This window comes from Poecilia reticulata, linkage group LG11 (genome assembly GCF_000633615.1).
Source record: "Poecilia reticulata strain Guanapo linkage group LG11, Guppy_female_1.0+MT, whole genome shotgun sequence".
Taxonomy (NCBI): Eukaryota; Metazoa; Chordata; class Actinopteri; order Cyprinodontiformes; family Poeciliidae; genus Poecilia; species Poecilia reticulata.
The window spans coordinates 827,256-850,543 of NC_024341.1; the positions used below are offsets into that span (position 1 = coordinate 827,256).

At 38.2% G+C, this 23,288-nt stretch overlaps 1 protein-coding gene across 3 annotated transcripts in view; it reads left to right on the forward strand.

Moving 5' to 3' along the window:
* Positions 1-23,288, forward strand: part of phf14 (PHD finger protein 14) — a 107,481-nt gene that overhangs the window by 13,342 nt on the left and 70,851 nt on the right. For all 3 annotated transcript variants that reach the window (XM_008421223.2, XM_008421225.2, XM_008421224.2), the window contains exons 5-10: positions 11,832-11,991; positions 12,707-12,818; positions 14,454-14,591; positions 15,938-16,084; positions 17,061-17,331; positions 19,925-20,031. In XM_008421223.2, coding sequence (XP_008419445.1) covers positions 11,832-11,991; positions 12,707-12,818; positions 14,454-14,591; positions 15,938-16,084; positions 17,061-17,331; positions 19,925-20,031 — 935 coding nt within the window. The remainder of the gene's footprint in view (positions 1-11,831; positions 11,992-12,706; positions 12,819-14,453; positions 14,592-15,937; positions 16,085-17,060; positions 17,332-19,924; positions 20,032-23,288) is intronic.

The window sequence follows — 23,288 nt, forward strand, 5'->3', positions numbered from 1 at the left end:
ATTCATAGTTAGATTGTTTTGTTACCATAGCAACAATGTGATGCTGTGAGTTTAGTCTTTGAATTTACAAATACGAATTAGCAAACTGCGATTATAACTTATTGCTTTTTAGGCTGGCCAATTAAACTACTCCCCCTGTCCTAGATTTCACTAAATCTAACACAGAAGCTGTTAGAGATGCTGATGTTTTTAGCAACAAAAGGGGCTCCTAAGTCATATTCTGCTCAAGGCCTAATACAGCCTTGGACCAGCCCTGCATGATGTGGTAATCTGCTCCACTGCGCAGAAATGCGCAACAAACGGGAAATTTAATTCAATGCTGCTAATGTGTCTTTAGTAGCTCTTTCATTTCGTGTCTGTTGAGTTTTTAATATGCGTCACTGAAACTATTCTGGTTGGTCGAGTTTATGGGACGAGTTTCTCAGATCTCCGTGCCGCCGCGCGCATTAACTCTAAGTAGACAGCGCATTTGATATGGTTTGATGCATCGTGTAACCGGAAAAATAATACTAAAAATAATAATAAAATTATATAAAATCAGCGTGATGCGTGACTTCGAGGAGAGCGCGAAAGCTCCTCACCGGGCTGAACCTGCATGATGAGGTTAGCGCTGCTCGTCAGGCCCGTGCAGAGACCACTAAAGGGGCAGGTGCTCAACAACAAAAAAAGGGCACATCTAACCGCATTCTAGGACAGAATATTAACAAAGCCACACAGCTTTCAGAGTTTAATAAACAATGATAAATTACAAAAATGTGACATATACAATCGAACATCTCCATATAGAGCATAACACTATGCACATGTAAGATATTTTAGTAGTAATTTCTTTCTGCAGGTGTATTTTGTTATAGAAAAGTATTGCAATATTCAAACCCACAATTTAGCAAAATATGTAAATCAGAGATAGACCACCAGACATATTTTGTCTTTGCATAATTACACTACTAAAAATATAAACAAGGGCACAATGCAACCTTTTAGTGACTGTAATCTATAAAACAAAGAGCTGCCTGTTTGCTACATTTGCAGTGGAGATGAAGATGGTCCACTCAGGAAAGCAGAGCTGCATCAAACTTTAATGTGGAACTGCAGAAAAACGGAAAAAAAAAACAAAACAAAAATTTAATTGTTAATGCTTGCCACCATGAGAAAGGCCTACTGAGTTTTGCTTAAAAAAAACTTTTTAAAAATTTAAATCACACATTTTTGACTCATGAAGTTAACTTTCTTTTTTGCATGGTAATTCAGGGTGAGTTATTTTTAATTCTAAATTAATATCCTTGTTGGGCAATTATTTAAGTGTTATTCTCCTTCAAGATACATTTACCTAACTCTGGAATAAATGAAATGTACATTATGCAGCAAAGGAAATTAGAAGATCGGACATATATCCATTATGGAGATGATTGGTTTTGGACGGGCGATGTGCCCTTATTGCATAAGTGATACTGAAGAATGACTGATATCATTAACGGTACAGGGAAGAAGCTTTTTAGTTATCTTGCTTTGCTAGCAAAGTCGTTAGCTAGCGGCTAGCTAATAGCACAACAACAACAGCCTAATGTCTGTATGATAAAAATACTGAATCGATAGATAAGAACAGTTTTTCCTCACCTGGCTGTTTCCTCCCACTCAGTAGTTCTTCAGAGAAAAGCAGACACAGAGGCCTGTCAGTGTCTGTTGTATTTCATTACCTCTCTGCTTAAACCGCGACTCCGAGTTGAAGCAGAAACGATACTTCAACGTTTTGTGTCATCTGACAAGCAGCAAGTTACTCCACTTTATTCACCAAAAACGTTTTTTTTAATTCACCAAAAACTGTTCTGTAATCTGGAACGTTCACTACGTTGAGCTCCGCAGTTAGCCGCCTTATCGCACTGCGCGAGAGGCAATTGCTTCATGCGTCACGGGCAAAAGGTCAAAGGTAACAAGGTGACCGACCTCATAATACACTGGGGGAAACCCTGTATGTATGTATGTATATATATATATATATATATATGTATAAGCAGCAAATCAAGAGCATAAAAAAAAGAATATAGTGAAAGGAATGGTAGATTGCTAATAATTTAAAGCTTAACGAGTTTTTTTTTTGTCTGAAGTATTTTTTCCTCTTTCTCTTAATGGAAAACACAAGACCTTTTAATTTATTAGAGGTGTGCTGGCTAATCAATAAGGGATTACTGTTCCACCCCGACTGATTAGGAAACACACCAGCTAAAATCCTCATTTTTCCCATTTGAGTCAAAACACACTGCGCTGAAGCTTCTTTTGCAGAATAGAAAAAAAAAATGTTAAGTATGGATTATTTAACTGAGAGGAAAAAATAATAATTTGAACAATGTTTTTGTAAAGTGTTAGTTCAATTCAGTTCAAAAATAATTTATTTATCCCAAAGAGAAGTTAAATTTTGTAGTTTCTCATGATATCCAAATATCTTCAATGAGTTGTTATTACCTATGATTGAGTACTGTTGCTGTACCTACAACACTTCACCGCACCATATGCTTGGAGTACAATCAGCATTTTCTTGTGTCATGAGGTGTCATAATTCTCTGTTTTAACCTTGGATAATATGAGTTACAATTTTATTTTCCGTTGGAATCAGCAAAGTAAATTTAAATTGAATTGATTTAACTGTTCTAGTGGTTCAGTTGAAGTAACTTCAACAGACATGATTGAACTACAGTTGTGTGAAAAGCGTATTTGCTGGAAAGAAGTCAAATGGAGACTTCTTTCCAGCATCAAAATATGTCAATATTTTGATATATTTCAAAATAAAAGCTATTTCAAAATAAAATACTCCACAAACTGTAGTTAGCATAAGAACCTTGACAGAGCAGTCAAGTTGCTGTGAGCCGCACAGGAGAGACAAAAGCCACATCAGTCCAAAAAGTTTTTGATGCCCCTGTTCAGCATTCATTTAAAAACCAAACTATGGCTATTAAAACATGTTTTGAGGAGACATTTTAATTAACCTAAATTGGAATCTATTGGTGACGACTACAGAGAAATTGAACTCAGCTATGAAAATTGAAATCAGTAAAATGAACTGTTCTTTTTTAGTATTCCTGCTTTCCATATATTTTATAAATTGAGATTTAGACATCAGAATAACATCACAGTTGGAGCTGAAAAATGCAAAGACAGGGGGATTTTCTAATTGTTGTTCTCAGTAGCAAGGCAAACTAGAATTAGTTGTACAGATTAACAATATGTTTATCAGCTGCTTATGCATTTCAGTAATGAATGAAAAACAATACAAGTTGTGATGTGTATGAAATCGAAACGGCTACTGGAGCCATTTCTTTATTATTGCAAATATCACACAAAGAATTTTACCCGTTGTACCCTTGGGAAAGAATTCCATGTCAGAAACTTGAGACTTCAAAAGAATGTTCCTGTTTAATGTTTTTGAGAACAAACGGACTACATCATTATTTAACTTAGAATTTTATTTTAAATAATAAATTAATAACATTTTGCATGACCATCCATGAAGGATGTGCAAGTTCTATCAGTCATGCACAGTTTAAGAACCGTAGCGTTAAGGAAACGGTTTTTGTGAAAGGAAGGAAAGAAAATCTGATGTTTTTGGCTGAAGATCTAAATATATTAGGGTATATAGATAAAGTAGGATCCCGATTTATTTTAAGTCCATATCTCAATATCCTACTTTCAAAATAGATGGCAACTGGATGTTGAAAGTTTTTTCCTGAGATTGATCAAATCCCTGAACATTTCTCTTTTTTTCTCCAAAGTTTCATATTTTAATGTTGTTTTTTATGAAAATAATCCCTTCATGCCCCAGAGTGACTCAGATATAATGCTACACCTTGGCCTCAGTATGGATGGAAACTATGAATATGCAAATTGGTCCCAGTCACCTTATCTCCAGCCTCTCCCTCTGCTGCCCGCCAGCAGCAGCAGCTCCTCCTCATCCTCTCCTTCCTCCTGTCACTGTTAAACTACTCCCAGTTACACAATATTAAATTAGAATATTTGACTAATTCAACTGAGTAATACTGCACACAGAAAAGACAAAAAAAAAAAACAAAACTGAACTTCCCCATCCAGGGAATCATAATTGAACTTGTGTAAATGTATTTGTTTTTATAAAAGCCTTTGTAATTGTAATTACATTGTAATTTTTCCCCTTACTAGCGGTAACATCTATTGCAATAAAGTAAGTCATATTCCTAGAATTAAAGCTTGAAGCATTCTGTGACATTACCTGAAGTTAAGCTTGCAATTAATCGCTGCAGGTTACCATCCAAAAGTTTCTGTAGCTGCAGTAAAATGCCCTCTTTAGGAGCTTCACTATATTTCATTCAAAGTTTAAGATCCTAGGCTAGAAATTCCTACAAACATTCATTCACTTGAAAACTTAGCAGAAAACAAAGTTCCCATTCAGTTCATTTAAAATCTTTAATATACCTATGGTGGCATTATTGTTTGATTTTGGCACACCATCAGCCGCTGTGGTATTAAGTTTTTTAAAATAGATTTTACTATCCATCATTCTGAAGTACTATGACACTACATATACTTTGACAACTTCCAGAGCCAAGCTCACTGGGTATTCAGGTCCACCATGATGGTGGACAGCTGTAGTTTGGTTGGAGCCTACTAGTGAATGGAGCTAAATAACAGTGACAGGCACATATTAAACCTCTATCATGGTCTAAACCAACCAGAGATTGTGAATGGCTGAACCCCTTCTCTGATTGGCCATGGCCAGGGTGGATGTAATGCTGTTGAGCAGAGAAAATAAAAAATGCAATTGAATTTTTTTGTTAAGTTAAGCCAATTATTACCAATGGTCTGACATGGAGCCATCAACTTCCAAGGTTATGTGCAGTTGTGCTCAAAAACAGCACTTCCAGTCTGGGCCCTCCATGTTGCACTGCTGATAATTATGCTGTGCCTCCAACCTAAGCATTCAGTGAGATGACAGTGCATACATCTATGTGGAAAAATAATAATTTGTTGTTTGTGCATTTAAATCTCACAAACACTCACTCAATAGAGTTCTAGCTCATGCCAAGTTGACAAATTCTTGTTCTACCTGCTCTGTGCAACAAGTGCAGATGTGGACCATAAAGACACGTGGAGTGTGTGTCTTTATCATCCACACACTCCATCCTGACTCTCTCCTTCTTATCATGCTCGCCCTGATGTGTGCGGTCGCAACTTAAGAAACTGTTGGTAAACAAACCTCACACAATCACATACCGTTAAAACATTTAAGAAATTAACAGAGTAGTCAATAAATTGACGTTGGTTTTGAGTATTAATATGTTGTAGGATTTTTATGGTCAATTGTGTGGTTAAATATAGCATAGATTTGTAAAATATTGTTTTGCTGAGTGTTTTGGCTTATGCCACGTATATAGTTGATCAAGTGCAATCCTACTGAATGTAGTACAGAATCCTGGCTTATTTTAGAAATCATAGAATGTCTTTTGAGAATAAGACAAGTGGAAAGACAGAATTATTTTAAGTCAGAGATGAAAGATGATCTGTCAGCATCTGCAGCTCCGACAAGACAGTCTGCTGCTCGACTCCACTGCTTTTCTTTGTTCTTGTAGTCTCACAGTGTCTGGACACCATCACACACTCTCAGAAGAAAACAGAAACTGACATGAAAGTGGGGGAAAAGACCAGCATGAGAGATCAAAAGCTGGGATGAGCTGGGCCCCGTCTTCACTGAGCTGATCAAGAAGTCCTGTTCTTGCTGCAACACCTTTTGATTTTCTTCTTCCAGTTAGTCATACAAGCAGCCAGAATTACCTTAAAGTGTTTTACCCTCAGCTTTGTCGGTTACAGCTCTTTACATCAACTATCTTCAACAATCTCATGTACTTGTTTATTAATAATGAAAAATGGCTGTTTTAAAGCTGAAAATATAATATATCTATTATTTCTTTTATAATGTAGTATTTTTATGTTGATTTCTGTAAAGATACATACATCCTCTAAGTTTTGTTGTAGTTTTCTGCAGAATATGATCTTTTTTGCTGCTCTGGTCTTGTAGAGCATGGCTGGGGGTAGAACAAGCTGGGATTAGGTAGTTTATTCAAAGCTAAACAGGAGAATTTTGAGATGAATTTAGATTGGGCAAATGGTACATCACTTTATCAAGTCAGAGGACTCCAAAGACCTTCTCACACCAGTCAGCCATTCACTTACTGATACACAAATTCACACTCTGACAACATGAATTAAATACTTAAAAAAAGTATTTCAATGTCTTTTGATGTACAGCTGGGTCAGACAACTGGTTGCTTTCTTTGGGTCTACCTGGGATTCAGCTTCTGGCTGGAAGACTCATTGACTTCATAGCTGTTTTATTGCTCTGAGGCTGGGAGGCAGTTGTTTCTCTGGTCCAGTCTGGGTGTCTCGGTAGTTTCTCTCCCTGGATTCAGAACCAAAGTTTCCCTTATGGTTTAAAGTTTCTGCCATCGATTCATGAATACAAGAACAAAGCTCGTTGGAACTTTGTCTGCTCAACAAAAACACAGCACTTATTTTTTGCTTGTTTGAACAAGAGGATCATGGTTGCCTTTTAATTCAGATGGGCTTTGTGCTCAGTGGTCCTGGTTCTGTGTTTCTCAGTCAGTCCACCATTTGATCTCTTTTCTGTCTCTGCCTCCCCTTCTCTTTGCCCTGACTCAGCTCTAAACATCTCACAGAAGTTGCCCCCTTGTGATGTCATGCAGGTTTGAGGAGTATGTTCATAACAAGGTTGGAAATATATTGTTGTTCTTTGACAGCTTAATCTTTACATTTCAGAGTATTGTTTCATAATGAATGATAAGAAGTGAACAAATACATGTCAAACTCTTAAAGGCTGTTGAAATATTCTAAGCAAGAATGTTGTTTGTGTTTACAGTCCAGAGCAGGTATGCAAACCAGTTCAGCAATAAGAGCCAAACTAATCATGATCACCGTAAAGAGCTACACAGCAATTTCAAGATTAACTTTATTTCACATTGCTTGCAGAAACGGGTTTTTGTTTGTCCCAAAGATTTTGGGTCACCTGACAGTCTTTATTTTTTACAAATGTCTTTAGGTTTGGCTTGTTTGTTTGAGCTCCGTCTGACAAACTGACGGATGTGGAAGTGTTTCACGCAGAATATTTTTAAAACATGTAGGACAATTAGTTCATATTTGAATCTATTTATTTGAGGGTATTGTGGTGACCTCTAACATTTTCATATTATACTGTACTTTAAAGAACAAATAAAAAATATGTGAATGTCAGAAGAGTAATCTGTTTTAACTGAACTGCTCTTTGTTTTTCAGAACCAGCTCCACTGAAAGTCACTGCTTTCATTAGTCAAACCTCTTGGTAGATTCATACATAATTGGTTAGTCTTTGTTGAACACAAGGAGACAGCTTTCTGTTAAGTCCCTATCCAGGTGAAAATGGTTCTCACTTCACTCAGCTCTATCTTTTTTCCTGCTAAGCTTGTCACTTCTGACAAGGTTAATCTTTCTTTTAAAGATTATGAAGTTATCCAGCAGTCATCACTTTTTGACAGCTTAGCTCATATTAGCCAGCAAACTCTGGCTTTACAGTGTGAGCTTAGTTTCCAAGTTCAAAAGGAATACAGCAGATCCGTGCCACCATAAATCTGTTAAACCAGCGCTGGTGATTATTTGTAACCCTGACTTGCATCTGTCTGAGCTCAGTCAGTAAAGAAGAGTTTGCAAACCAACAGCAGCGTCATTTACACCTCATGAAGATTTCGCAAAGCATTAACCCATTTCACCCCACCGGTCACAATAGTGACTAAGAAATTTTTTTCACTTTCAAGAACTCTAAAAAGCTTCCTGATTAAATTTTCAGTTAATGTTCAGGAAACATTGAAAGTTTAGAGTGTTTGAATAATACTTATGCAGTATCACATGTTTAGAGTAAATTATCACATGACCAGAGCTGATTATATCTTGGTTGCACCTTGGCGAGAAAAAGACAGCCACAAACCTCCCAAAGAAGAGGCTAGTAATGTAGCTTTAAATAAACATACAACAAAGATTTTTGGTGCACATCATCTTTAAAGTGTCTAGTTATGATATGCAACTTTACATTTACAAAACTTGGTTTGGTGTGTGAGCAGGATGCGTAAACATGTTGACGGTCACAATAGTGACCGGTGGGATAATACGTTTGACCTAGGTCTGCTTATTTAAATACATACCATATTCTTCCAATTCCTAACTTCTTCCTTTTTAAGATTAATTTTGAGTGTGGTTCTTGATCTGTTGGACTTGGTGATGGCCAGACAAAACATATAACAATACAGTTGTGAGAAAAATGGAATCCTTACTGATTTTGATAGTGGTGGCTTAGACATGGACTATATGGGGAAGATGGACCATTTTCCATACCTGGTTTTGAATGCATATGATCAGTTCATGGGAAAAGAGGATAATCTGACCTTTCATCAGTCATGTGGCACTCTGTTACCACCTGAAAAAGTTTATGATGAAGGGACAATTGTCTCTCTGATGTACCCTTTAAAAAATAAAGAGGATCCTAATGAGGTTCCGACATAAGACGAGAAACTGCTGATCCACTAGAAAAACAGCAATATTTTCATAGTAGAAACAAAGATGAGAAAGAACTATACAGAGACTGATGTCAACTAGATCAATGAGCACATGAGAGGGGTAGACCTTCATGACCTAAACCCCTCAAGGTACAGTGTCATGATCAGGTTCAAGAAGTGGTGGTGGCCCATCTCAAATGTGCACTTGTAAATAGGGTGATGGTAGTTTAGGAGGTTGGAGTTTATCTTGTACCTGGTCGGTTGCCTGCTGGGACCCCCACTTTGTCTGTTAGTCATTGTGACCTTGATCAAGAGGACGATTCACCCGCCTTGCCAGCCGGTGGTAGTCAGAGAAGCCGGCGGAGGAGCCAGTGTATGACTGCCTTACTTCTGTCAGACTGTGCCAGGGAAGCTATAGCTACAATATAGTAGCTTACTGCTATCAGTGTGGGAATATGTGAGTGAATGGGTGAATGACTAAATGTGGTGAAAAACATTTTCAGGTCATTTGGACTTGATAAAGAACTATACAAGTACAGGCCATTTACCTTTCAGATATTATTTTACAAATGTGTCGTAGGAGGAACGACCGATTTGSTCATCATGGGTTGTGGCTTATTATCTTATGCAAAGGTTTGGTACAAGGCCAGTAGGTCATGAAAATAGATCTCAAATGGACACTTCTCTTCAAGTTATGACAAGATTTGACCAAGACACTTACTGGTCAGTCAGTGCAGAATCGTTTCCAGAGATGTTGCTTTTGCACCACCCATGCCTTGGAGAAATTCAAGGCTTTATTGCACATTGAGTGCTTCAAGAAAGAACGTGGAAAGTAAGAAGGGGATGAAATAACCCAAAATTGAAGAATGAAGGAACCATACAACTCTCCTTTGATTCCAGGCCTTGGGGTCCGGTATCCTGTAACTTTCAGGTGTGTTCCTGGTCCAACACACCTGGATTAAGTGGATCACCTCCTCAGTATGCAGTCCAGTTCTCCAGAGTCCTGCTAATCACCTGATTCAGGTGTGTTGAAGCAGAGTCGGATGGAAAAGATGCATGACCCCGGCCCTCAATCCCTGGAGTTGGAGACCCCTGGACTAAGTTTATTGAGTCTTACTGTATGACAGTGTGGCAAATGTTCATAATTTTCAGAAATATAAATGAAAGCCTCTACTGTAGATGTTATCTTTATGATCTATGTTACTGTGATGACACTATAACTGACTAAAGTTCAATATAATTATGCATAAACACTCAAGCACTCAAATGTACCTTGGTTTAGAATATTCAAATAGTCAAATTTGTACAATACAGAGCAAATGTAGCACTAAAGTAATGCTGTGGCAAGATATATTCCAATAAAGAAACAATGTTCACATATTATGATCATGTCTATTTGGAAAAAGCACTTTTAGCTCATCTTAGTATAAGAACGCCATATTATCCCACCGGTTACAATTGTGACCGAACATAAAACACACTTTTTCACATATTTTTCCACAATTTGTAACATTATTTCCCCTTGATTAGTTCAAAGGGTTTTCAATGACATCTGATTTTAAAATTTTCATGTCTGGGAAAAATTTGGGATGAAATGGGTTAATGGCTCTGTCATTCCTAATACACTGTTGGATAGGATAGACATGTTGACTGCATTTATTGTAGAAGTGAATTCATCTCACTAAGAAATCAAAGATCTGCAGGAAACAGAAAATATTGCCACAGCCTCTTACAAGCAGAGGTCAGAATTAACTATTCACCATGACACACATCAAACCGTCTTTCAATCAGAAGACACACAGTCAGCAAACAAAGTGAAGAGCTGAATAAACAACTCCGTCTGCACCATTGTTTGCTTTTGATGGGCTGCCCAATTCCCCCGTGTGGCATTCAGTGACGGGCCTGCAGAACAGCGAGCTTTTGATTTGTGAGTCTCTCCCGTTGCTCAAAAAGCCCGAAGGCTGCTTGACTGAATTAGAAGCTGGAGTGTTATCTCCCCAGCAGAGGCAGAGTACTGATTGCTGCCCTCATTGGAAGTGAGGAGCACGTTTGCCTGGTGTAATAGCTGCCATAGAAACCACATCAGCCAAGTAATTGTTTAGGCAACCTCAGAAAATTAAGAGGACAACATAAAAATGTGTTCCCTTGGCTTCTTCTCCATTCTCTGGGGCTACGTATTTTGATTAAATATTCAATTTTTGGTGCTGCAGTGCAACTGGAGATTGACAGCTTTGGACCAGACAGCGCCATGACTTTTCTACTTTCTTCATTTCCTATTTGTTCAAGTGCAAATTTGGCCTAGCATGCTGCTGCATGTTAAAAACCTCAAACTTTAGGTAACGTTATGTTGACCTGGCATCAAGTTGCGACCTTGTCTTGTTATTGGCACAGCAGCAAATATCAACAATTTGATATTAAGCAACCATATTAAGTTATATATTAAGTTGCTGTTCTGCTGTTTCCTGTGAATGCTGGTGTTCTGTACGAGTCCTGATCAGAAGGAAATGAAGCAAAATTTTACTGAGCATAAAGTCTGTCATGACTTTGAAGTGTGTGACTTCCCTTCGGATGTGCTCCAGTTGGCAAAAGTTTGTTCATGCTGGCATCAAGACGGCAAAACTCATCTTTCTCTGCAGCATCATGACCAGAAACTGTAATTATCCATGACATCACTGTCTATTTTTATTTAGTCCTTCATATTAAAGTGCCTTTTGTCTATTTTTAAAGCTGCTTTGAAAACCCATCTTTTTTCATTGGACTTCCCAACAGCTGCACTGTGATGGTGCATTCAGGTACATCTGGTACTTTGGATCATCTAAATCCAAACAACTCCACACCTTTATGTTTTCAAGTGTTTGCTGAGTACTTATCTCTCTCCCAAATCTCCAGTCAGTTCTATAGTGACCGTCTATTTGTTTCTGTTGATTGAAGTGGAAACGTATTGAACTCCGACTTTAAAACCGATGTCTGTGCGCGTACCGTTATACCGCTACATTCCACAGGGCCACTCATATCTTCACCATATTGTCTGCAGATCCTGTTTAGTTAACAGATAATGTCTGATTTTTTCAAAACATTTGTAACAGCATTTATTCCCACATATTGATCACTAAATGATGTGTCCCTCTTCTCTGAAATGTTTTATTGACGTTTGCTATTCATCAGTAGCATCATGTTGCGTAGGTTGAGCTCTGTGAGGACCGTGGCACACAGCTGAGGTCTGCTGGTGTTGGAGCACCTTCTAAAGCTGTGTCCTCTCTTGGACTCCAGGGTGTTACGGTGTGGACGGTGAGAGCGACTCCATCATGAGCTCAGCCTCTGAGAACTCCACTGAGCCATGGTTCTGTGACGCCTGCAAGAATGGAGTGACTCCCAGCTGTGAGCTGTGCCCCAACCAGGACGGCATCTTCAAAGAGACGGATGCCGGGAGGTGGGACGGTGTAGCACAGTGTGGTCCAGTTTCTCCGAAAAAAGCAGGACAACTAACGTAATCAGAAACAAATAACAGCTAATGGCCTGAGCTCGGCAAGCGGCGGCAAAAATGCTGTCTAAATTGTGCTCATTGTTTATTCGCTGCTGAGAAAAGGAGGAAGTTGGATTAGTGAGAGAGAGAGCTCATAGAGGAGTGAAAAAAAATACGGATAGAAGGAATAGGAAGAGGAAGAAAAAGGAGTGAGAGAAAAGAGTGTGTTTTGTGAAGCATGGAGACTTCAGCCACGTTATCGCTGATAGTGCTCCTCAGCCAGGCTGCACCCGAATTTACTACTTCACTAGAGCATGAAAAACACAGCAAATTAAACTGTGAAGCGCTTGCTTGCTAGAGATGGATATCTTTATATTGGACTTCGGATTCTCTTCTCTAAAGTCCGCATTTGAAATTGTGTCATACCAAAGTGTAGCCAGCATCTGGGGCTATATTAATCTATGAGCTCATTTCTTTTTGAAGTCTCTGAGCAACTGACTGCAGCCAATTTCACAATATTAGGCTCCTTATTGTCTGCAGGAGAAAAAAAATAAAAAAAGCTCTGCCATGTTTTTTAATTGGTTTCCTGACATGCCTTAAAAATGGTGCATCTAAATGTCGCCAATTACAAGCTTATTTGCAGCCCGAAACATGTGTGTTCATCCTGTCCTTCCACTTTCAGGTGGGTGCACGTGGTCTGTGCACTTTATGTCCCTGGAGTTGCATTTGGAGACATCGATAAACTGCGACCAGTGACGCTTACGGAGATGAATTATTCAAAATACGGTGCTAAGGCAAGTTGTCAATTCATATCTTGACTCAGGTTGAGTTGGATTTTCATAATCAGTAGGAATATGTCCACCGCTTCCAAAGGCAAAATATAAACAGTGCAGGTGATAAGATGCTCCCTAAGAGCGGTGATGTCATATTAATTTAGTGGTTTTCTGGGTGGAATGATCGTAGAACAAATATTGCCAATAAATTTAAAGACACTTGGATTCACAAATGGTAATTTTTTATGGATGCCATGTTTGGGAATGGAGGAATGTGTCAACCTTCTTCCATGTTACTTGGGTCAAAATTATGCATACGGGCTCAAACATCGACATATATCCCAGCAGATCCTTGGTTAAAGATCCCCTGATACGTTGCAGGGAATTTACATTTGTTCTCATCAGTAAGCTTTTGTCATAATTACACCACTAATACCCATTTTGTGCAAGGCAGAAGTAAACAGCGGCAGCTACACAGACTGGATCCAACGATGACTCAGCATGTTTATTAGGGATAATGATCCCAAACACACATCAGAGCAGGTTTTGGAATGGATAAAGCAGACTAACATTAAATCTCTGTCATGGATCCAACCTCAACATCAGAGAACATTTGTAAACTTAGCTTAAAGCTGAGTGTGTTCAAAAACACCAACCAGTTTAAATAAACTATTGTTTTTTGAGAGGCCAAATACCAGAAGAGCCAGAATTATAAGAAAAACTCAGTGACATACAAAATAAGTTTTGTTTGATTGCACATTGCTGAGGGACTTGTAGATGAATAATGGTTATTGTTTATGTTTATTCTACTCTTTATGCTTAATTTTGACCCTGTAGGCGTTAAAGAAAAGTTACAATAAATTTAAACTCAAGCAATAAACTGTTGCTTTAGAAATTCATTACAGGTGTTAGATTGTCATGCCAATCTGGAAGAATAGTCCAAGTGCATCATTAACATCCTAAATAACATTCATGTCCATAACTTGTGTCTGTCAGTAAGAAGCAGTGGTCCAGGGCTAAGCAACACATATTTTAAGTAATATTTTTTTTATCCTGCTCATCTCATCTGAAAGTAACGTTTTTTTTGCTACTGAAAGCATTTACATCAACGGATTTCTGAAATTTTGCCGTTGAAACATGATAAAATGTGAGTTACTGCTTTTGTAAATTCTCTGGAAGGTGTAAGAAGTGATCATTTAGCTGTCATTTAAAAAATTGAATTTAATGAGGTCTGGGAATATTTTAACAGGAATGACAAAGACATGCTCTCAGTTTTAATGATGTTAGAGCAGTGATGTTGATTATCCTCGGTACTCTGTCCAGGTAAACACTGAACCAGTGACACTGCTGGCAGAGATGACAATTAATTTCTGCATAGCCAGGAACACGGCCAGATAGTTTGTTCCTGATGAACTGAAGTAAAATACTCCAAAATCTCAGGCAGTTCTTGGATAATTTTAATGGAGTCAGGTACAGAAAATAACCTGCTGAGAAAGAAACATTACACCGTTTAGTTTTCTCTTTACTCACATCAGTCTTTACTTAAACTAGCTAATTTTTAAGGTTAAACAACTGTTCCTGGTTTTAAAAACACTGCACTTCCCTAGTTTCCAATCTGAATCTGAATATCTGTCCTTGCTGTGTGTTCTGGTACAGGAGTGCAGTTTCTGTGAGGATGCCCGTTTTGCCAGGACCGGTGTGTGCATCAGCTGTGATGCAGGAATGTGTCGATCCTACTTTCACGTCACTTGCGCACAGAGGGAGGGGCTTCTGTCCGAGGCTGCAGCAGAAGAGGTACAATACTCACCAGAACAATGCATGATAATAGAACTTACAGTTACTGAATGATCCGGAGCTCTGCTACCAGCAAACAGAAGTAAAGCAACATTTCTATTAGTTTAGTTTAGTAGGTTAAAAGGAACACAATTAAATAAATAAATAAATGCATGGAATAATTAAATAAATGTACCGAGATGGTTTGATTTGTGGAAGTTTAATGAAAGGCCAGTGTAGCTCTTTGTTGTATCTGGACCACATTAGAAACGCTCCAACACTTAGACTCTTCAAACCTAGACTAGATTATTCTGCACTAATAGCTGAACTTTCACAAGACAAATAAAGATTTCATAAATTAGCACAGTTAGTATGCAATAATCTAGGGCAGGTTTGAAGTGCCTGAGTTTCATAGTTTTTTTAAGTACAGCAGATTAAACATGCTCAGTTTGTGAAAAATTAGGAGGCCATTTTGTGAATCACCTTTGTGTCATAGCAATACAAATCTCACATTCAATCAGTCCTTTGACTTTATCCACCACTTAGTCAGGATGACAGTCTCTCCAGCGAACTCAGGGAATGTTCAGGAAAATCCTCCATTACAGAGTACTAGTGGAGTTGAACAGATCAGATAAGCCCCGCCCCTCAACCTGGATGGGCGAGTTGGACGCATAACATAAATTCATGGTGATGCTGCAAGAGCAGGAACCGTAAAATAATTCAATACACATTTAATGAATTATCTGCATCAGTTGTTATTAATTTACATTTTAATAATTTAATACCATTTAGTAAATTGTTTAATTGAACATTTATTTATTTATTTATTTCTTGGTGCATTTAATAAATGATTTTATGATGTATTTACTTAATTTTGTCTGTTTTACCTCTCCATAGTTGAGAGGACCAGCAGGTAGCAGAGAAGCCAGTGGGCTTAGAAAGTTCCTCTTAAAGTGACGTTTCCTGTTCATAATAACTAGCTTTATTCACCATCAGCTCACTGATACTGCTGGAACCATTGAGCTGATGGGTTTTGTGTGCTGCCAGTCAGCCGGTCTGCTCTGTCTCGATCAGGGCGGATTTGAGCTCCTGATCTCGTTGTGGTTAAAGGTTGTCATGTTTTGGAGATTCAGCTCTCTAAAAAACTCTGCTTTTAGTTTCATGAACCAGAAATAAGGGAATGATTTCTAGTCACTTTTCATAACGTGAATAACTTTCATATTAACTCTTTAGTATCCCTACAATAAAATAAATAAAATTTGATTAAAATAATAAGCTACAACATTTCAGACTTAGTCAGACTTAGTAAAAATTGGCTTAAATTTTGACGTCATTATTAAACATGTCTTGTCTTTGTGTCTCATCAGGATATTGCTGATCCATTTTTTGCATACTGCAAGCAGCATGCAGATCGCTTTGACAGGAAGTGGAAAAGGAAGAATTATTTGGCTTTACAGTCATATTGTAAGGTCTCTCTACAGGAGAGAGAGAAGCAGCTCACGCCTGAGGCTCAGGTAACATTGTCTACATGCTTTTGTGTTTATTCTTGTACTGTTGAGAAGATAAATTTACATACATGGAGTAAAAAACACACACCTTTCTGTATCACTGTCTGAAGTTAAATCAGTCTAAACATCTCACTTAGATTTTACATTTTTTTTTGTATTTGCTAAGTGCCTCAATAATAAGACAAACTAATGTATTAAATTTATTTATTCTATTATTATTATATTTACGCCTTCAAAATCAGAAGTTTGCATACAGAATGACTACCATCTTTTTAAACAATGATGCATCGGCTTTGGACATTTCTGATTAGTTAATTGACACATTTGAGTTAATTGAAGACTGACCTGTGGTCCATCTGGATGGACTCTCTGCTCGGTTTGTCAGCAGGAATCAACCCAGATATCAGGAAGAAAATCAGGAGCTGCTCCAGTCTGGTTCATCCTGGGAATAGTTTCTAGATACTTGATTCCATCGAATTCATCTGTTCACTTGTAGCTGGTATGATAGGAATATCCAACCATCACAGCATCACAGGAGACAGGTTCTGGTCCAAAATATGCAAATTGACCCCAAAACAAATGGCAAAGACTTAGTGTAGATGCTGCAGAAGCTGCTAAGACTTTCTCATTATCCACAGGCAAACAGTTCCCAAACGGATATGAAAAGCAATATCTGTGAGGATGAACCTATTAAAGAAACATAAAAAATCAGATTGTAGTTTGTGGAGACCTTCATTTGTGGAGACATTTCCTATGGTCTGATGGAACTAAACTGGAACTGTTTGGCCGTAAAAAAAATACTTTTGTTACGTCTGGAGGAGAAACAGGATAAACATCTGCATATGTAAACTTCTGGTTTCAGGATATCCGTGTTAGGTTTAGTATTTGTTTTGAATTCCTTCAGAGATTAGACATGTGGTTCAGATTCAGTTTGAAGCACAGTGGGGGGCTAACGAACAGCTGCTTGGTATTTCCCCCTCAGGCCCGTATCACCACCCGCCTTCAGCAGTACCGAGCCAAAGCAGAGCTGTCCCGGAACACTCGGCCTCAGGCTTGGGTGCCCCGAGAGAAACTGCCCCGACCTCTGACCTCCAGCGCCTCAGCCATCAGGAAGTTGATGAGGAAGGCAGAACTGATGGGCATCAGCACTGACATTTTCCCTGTGGACACTTCAGATGCCAATGCCAGCATGGACGGACGCAGGAAGCACAAGCAGCCGGCCCTCACTGCGGACTTTGTCAACTACTACCTGGGTGAACAAACTGTCCGTCACATTTGTCCACCACTGGTCATGTTTATTTTCAGTCGCATTCAGGAAAATATGAGCTGAGCTCACAACATTGAAGCACATCTGATGGACGTTTATGGGAAATTAGCTCTAAATCTGATTTTGTCAGCTGAATTCACTTTATCTCCAGTTTACAGCATCTATTTACAACTAATGTTATACTAAGGCACTTTATAAGATCCATGAGATAAACCCAATCAGCCAGACAGATTCAAATTAATTATACTTCAAAAGTGGTCTTAATTAGGGCTGTATAAATAAATCGATTCTGCAATATAAATCGATATTTTCCACCCTCGGAAAGTATCAATTTTTCATCTGCAAGTATCGATCCGTTAAACCATAGGGGTCCATAGCCTTATAGCTCTTTTTAACGTCTAGTTTGTTACGGCGTAGCAGCAAGACTCCGCCTCCCTCAGTCTCTTAGACATATTAACTTGATATAATTTTCAGCTGATTAATTACACATGTTCATATGGAGAAGTTTTGCATTCTAGCACAATGTTAAGCTATTTCAACTTGAGCTAAAAGTGCACATTATAAACTACACACCAGTTTTTAAATTGTGTTAATAGGCCAAGTATAACCGGAGTTATGCTAAAATTAGTAAACCATATTTTTCGAATTTTGACTGGTAGCATTCACTTCGTAATTAGCTTTTAGCTTAGCGGTTTCTGTTCTGTATATAAAGAATTACCTGAAGAATGAACATGGGTTGATAACATCCAAAGCGGGCGCGCAACGGCGCTGTGTTTTGAGCAGGAAAAAACCCCACCCGGAATCCGCGGCGCAGTGAGCATTTCCATGGTAACAATGGCTGATCGATCATTTTTATTAGCAACAGACAAAGAGAATCAGAGACTGAGAGAACGATGAGATCCTGGCAGTCTGAGAGGCAGCTACTCAGAGATCCAAGCAGGGGAATAGCGGCGCTGCGTAGCTGCAGGGAGTCGATCACTACAGGGTGAGGCGGAGCCACGACTTTAGCAGTTAGAAGAAAGCAGCTTACAGCCACGGCTAACTCCGGGAGCCAAGGTAGAAAAGCCTTTTTCCCCATAGTCCAAAAGACTGCATTTGTGGCTGCATTTTTACTCCAAAATGCAGCCACAGTGTCCAAAAGAGAAAACATCAATTCAATCATTTGCATATTGAGAGTCTACAGAGGCTGATAATCTCYCCACTCTGCTCCTGGATTACTGTTTAAACTTTTGAGTTTTATGTCAAATCCACATGAATTAAATGACAGAAACTAATTCTCTCACTGCATCTTTGATTCATTTTGTCCAGCTGCAGACTGTTAGACTGTCCAATCAGAGTCAAGTATTGTGTAGTCAGTTTTCAGTTAACTAAATTCAAGTCTATGGAACACAAAATGTCACTAAAATCACTCTGTCCTTCTAAAATCTTTCAGAAAATCGTAAAAATGCACTGAATTGTATCGAATTGTATCGCTCAACAAATATCGTGATACATATCGTATTGTAGCCAGAATATCGTATTTCGTACCGTATTGTGAAATTATTGTATCACTACACCCCTAGTCTTAATGCAGTTCAGTCAAATTCAACTGATAATGCAGGTTTTTTTTATCTGAGGAAGCCTAGCTGATTACATTGATTTAGTATTATAAAATAGCCATTTTCAGTTATGATTTTATAATGAAACAGAACTTTGATCACATTGTTGACAAATACGTATTTTTTCCAGAATAAGATGGGTATGGGCTGGATTTGGGTCACAGGATATTGCTGGACTCCTTCATTGTGGAAACGTGGATAGATTTGGAGAGAGACTTTCTGTTCATTACTGACTGATTATATGAAATATTAATTCTGGCTCAATAAAATAAAACCATCAGTTTTTAATAAGTGTGCAGAAACCTTCAATGAGCACATTCAAACTAATGCAGTTTGGACTGTTGACTGCACGTAAGATACTTGTTGCTTGGAACTCCTTGTGGAAGCTTCCAGAGGTGCCACCATTTTGGATGGGTCCTTCATGTTTAGAGCGTTTCTGTGGCTTCTAGCAGCAACTGTGTGAAGCGTGATACACTCCTATGATCACATCTGCACTCAGGAGGAGAAATGCTCTGTTATCTGAAGCTTATCTAACTCCTAATCTCTTTTTCTATGCTGGAAATAAAGCAGAGATCTTTATATTGAGTGGAACAAATGCAGTTTTAGCTTTGCTTCCACATTGTGAGAGTGCAGTGTTTAGAAAGTTGGAGCAGCAACTTTAGAATTTCAGAGGCAGCAGGAGAAATTTGCTCTTATCAGAATCACTTAGGAGTAGGTGTTACTGGTTATTTCTTGCCAGCACTATCTGTTTATGACAAGATTATTAAATGAGGTAATGCTGTAGTTGAAACCTGCAATAAGCTTTTTAGGAATGCAAATGAAAAGTGTTTTCTTCCCAAATAAATGGCAGCATGTCAGTAACCTTGAGAACTCTGAAATGAGCTTGCAGAGGGCCTATCTGCCGTCAGGGTTCTGTCATGGGCTGTTTTCCTGTACATAGATTGGGATCGGGCTATTGATTTTTGTCCCATTGTTATTCAGAGCGGAACATGCGTATGATCCAGATCCAGGACAACATCTCTGAGCAGAAGAACCTGAAAGACAAACTGGAAAGTGAGCAAGAAAAACTGCATGTGGAGTACAACAAGGTGAGCAGCTTATATACCTGCTCCATGTGATGCAGTGAATGTGAACCATTCAAGTAGCTGAGCAAAAATACAGCAACTTCCTTTTTTTCAGGTGTTTAGTGGGGAACCAGAATTATGTATTGTAATTGTTTTTCAGTAATCATTTTTATTATAAATGAGAATTTTAAACTGAATTTACTCTTAAGTAAGTAAAAGTAGGATTGTTAGAATATTAACTTCTTCTAAGTTATAATGCAAACATGCTGCAGGCTTTAATTGTTTGTTTTTTCCTCATGTTTTATGAAACGTAAAATTTTATTCAAGGGCAGCGGTCAGACATTTACCAACCAACAACTTTTTTCAGTTTTCTTTGAGGAGACACAAAGAATGCCTTCTTTGTGTCTCTTGTTTTAGTTCATCATTTAATCATGAAAGAAAACTGTGATAGAGAAGCTTGAGGAAAGAATATTATCTCTGCATCAACACATATTTCTTTATCTTCATCTTATTTTTCACTGAACCCAAAACAAAGCGCACCAAAGAACATTCCCTGCTGGTGTGTTTACAGGCCAAAAAAAAACAACCAGCCATAGCTGACAGATAAACATGCAGTTTTACATCTGTAGATTTTGCTACCCGCCCAGTTCTGCACCGAACCTCTAGCTCTGTTCTGCTCTCTCTATAGATTTTTTTGACAGTAAAAATTAAGGAGGATTCCTTCCAAATATTTTTATTATTAATTTTTTTTTGTGTGTGTGTATGCACAGGGAAAATAAAGTGGCAGGAAGGAACATTTGTGTTCCCCCACAAACAAGTAAAAATCACATCGGTTTTATTGTAAAGTCATAATAAAGCTCCAAAATCTAGGGAAATAAAATTCTTCAGAACAAATGAAACATCTTGACAGTATATTTGACTCTTGCCTCATATAAAAAATGAGATATGAATACTTGCTTGTATAACTTGCAAAATAGATTACATCGTTGATTTGTTTCCTCATCTTTTTTAAAACATGAGACCACATTACGATAAAAAATGGTAGATATAGCAAGTTTGGCGTTACATTGTGTGGAGTCCAGCCATACTCTAGAGCAGGATCAACACACACCTGGACCAATTTCACTTACCAACATTCTGATGTCAGACAGTAAATCTTGCAAAACCCCTGGAGACCAATCGTGAATTCAGAGTAAACAAACATGGCTGACTGGTAAAAGACTTAATGGCAATAGTTTGTGCACTGTATTTTATGGGAAAAAACTAATTAAAGACATCTCCACTGATCTTTCTGGTCCTCCATGGTAGTCGTTTTGTCTTCGGTGTTTTATGGACTCCTTTCTGTGTTTTCGTCACCTCACTTTCTGATTGGCTACACGTCACATTTAACTGGCTGTGTTCTCGTTTGTCCTCTTGGAACGCCACACTACGATATTTAACCAAGACAATCCAACATGTTGATTATCCCTGATTGTAGATCACTCTGAACACAAACATGGCAGGAATATCTCTTAATAATCTCTTTGAAGCCCTTCTGGTGATCAAGGCATCCTTTAGATTGTTGGAAGATGGAAATGGGACAAAATTGGCATAAAAATCTTGCTGTATGAACTAGGCATAAATAAAGCGCAGACATGTCTTAACATGTTAGACTTTCTGGACACAATTGATTGCTGTCACCTAGGCAACAGACTTCGGAGTTCAGCCTAAAACCTTTTCACATAAAAACTGATACGGAGGATGAGCTTATGTCTTCTCTTTTTTGTGATTATTTTTCTTTTTAAGTATTTCTGAGCTATTTGAGCCAGTTCATCCACGCACACAAACTAATAGGTTATTGTTGTCATTGGAAACTACTGAATTATTTTTTTTGCACTTTGCCTGAAACTTTAATCTTTGTATCTGATTTTAGTGTAGTTAAGTTGTAGCTGTAATAATCTGCTCCCATGTGGAATTTGGCGAATGCGGAACTGTAATGAAAACAGTCACACAGCTCATGACCTCTTATCCGACAGCTAGTGTGTAGACTCAGCTTGATGCTGGCATTGCTCTCTGCTTTTTGTCTGGCCCTGTAATCAAGTCTAAACTTTGTTTCAGTGACTGACTGGCTGGAGAACACTACTACATGAGATCAGATCTGGCCCCAGGAATGGAGCATTTAGCTTTTTATTATTTCCTCTCAAACATGTGACCTCTGTGAGGCTACGGCCACGCCATCTGTCAACATGAGGAAGAGAATCCAGTGGCAGAGTAAAAGTCACAGGAGTTAATGTTGCATAGAGGAATGTGATGTGTGTGTTGAGCGTTATTAATGGAGTGTGTGTTGCTAATTGCACTGCTGAGTTGTTCCTCTGTGGTTTTAGCCTTAGAAAAGAAGTGCTGGTGAAAGAGGAAAGAGTGCTGGTAGAAGTCTGAGTTTGACTGATTCATCTTGAACCTGAGGTTTTCAGTTGCATTTTTAAATAATTAGAAATATCAATTTGTTAGTTTTTCTATTTTTTTCTAATAACCTTCCTGGCCATGCTGTTTATGCAGGTATGTCTCAAAAAATGATTTTTTGAGAATATCGTGACAAAGTATTTGTTGTCCCTGATTTCAGAAAGTCAAACTCATATTTTATGTAGATTCCGAAAAATGCGGAAAGACATTTCCAGGGAAGGCGCTACATTAGCTGCCGCGTCAAGATTAAAGTTACATCTTACATGCCCGATGTTGAGAAGCTGTCCAGTGATGTCCGTGAACAGAAGTCACATTAAACACGTAAGAACACAATCCTGTCATAGGCACATATATTTAGTAATAAAGTGTTGTTGTTTTTTATAAATTGATAAGTGATTTTTGTCAGTATATATTAAGAATGACACTTGGCGATATTATTGTGTTTGTTGCTCAGGTCCGAGGATGGTTGTATGTCAAAAGTGGATGCCGCTATGTTTTACCATTGCACTGACTTTCTTGGCATTTGCACAGAAATCAAACTTCAAGTGTATTAATTTAATTTTATATACTTTACATTTTCAAAAGGCTACTGCTTTATTTTTATCACTGCAGGTTGCGTTTTATTGCACTCCGTTTGTTGTACAGATAAGGGGCACGTTAAGGATGTTCCGTTTTGTTGTTTTTTTGCACGTTGTTTTTTTGATCACACACTTTACAGTGATTATTTACAAAGTGTATTCGTTATGCAAACTGCAGGTCCAAAAGGAAAAAAAAAGACCCTTTCCCTGTCGATCTTCATAATAAAAATGTACATCGTACAACAGAGTGGTCACGTGGTACGT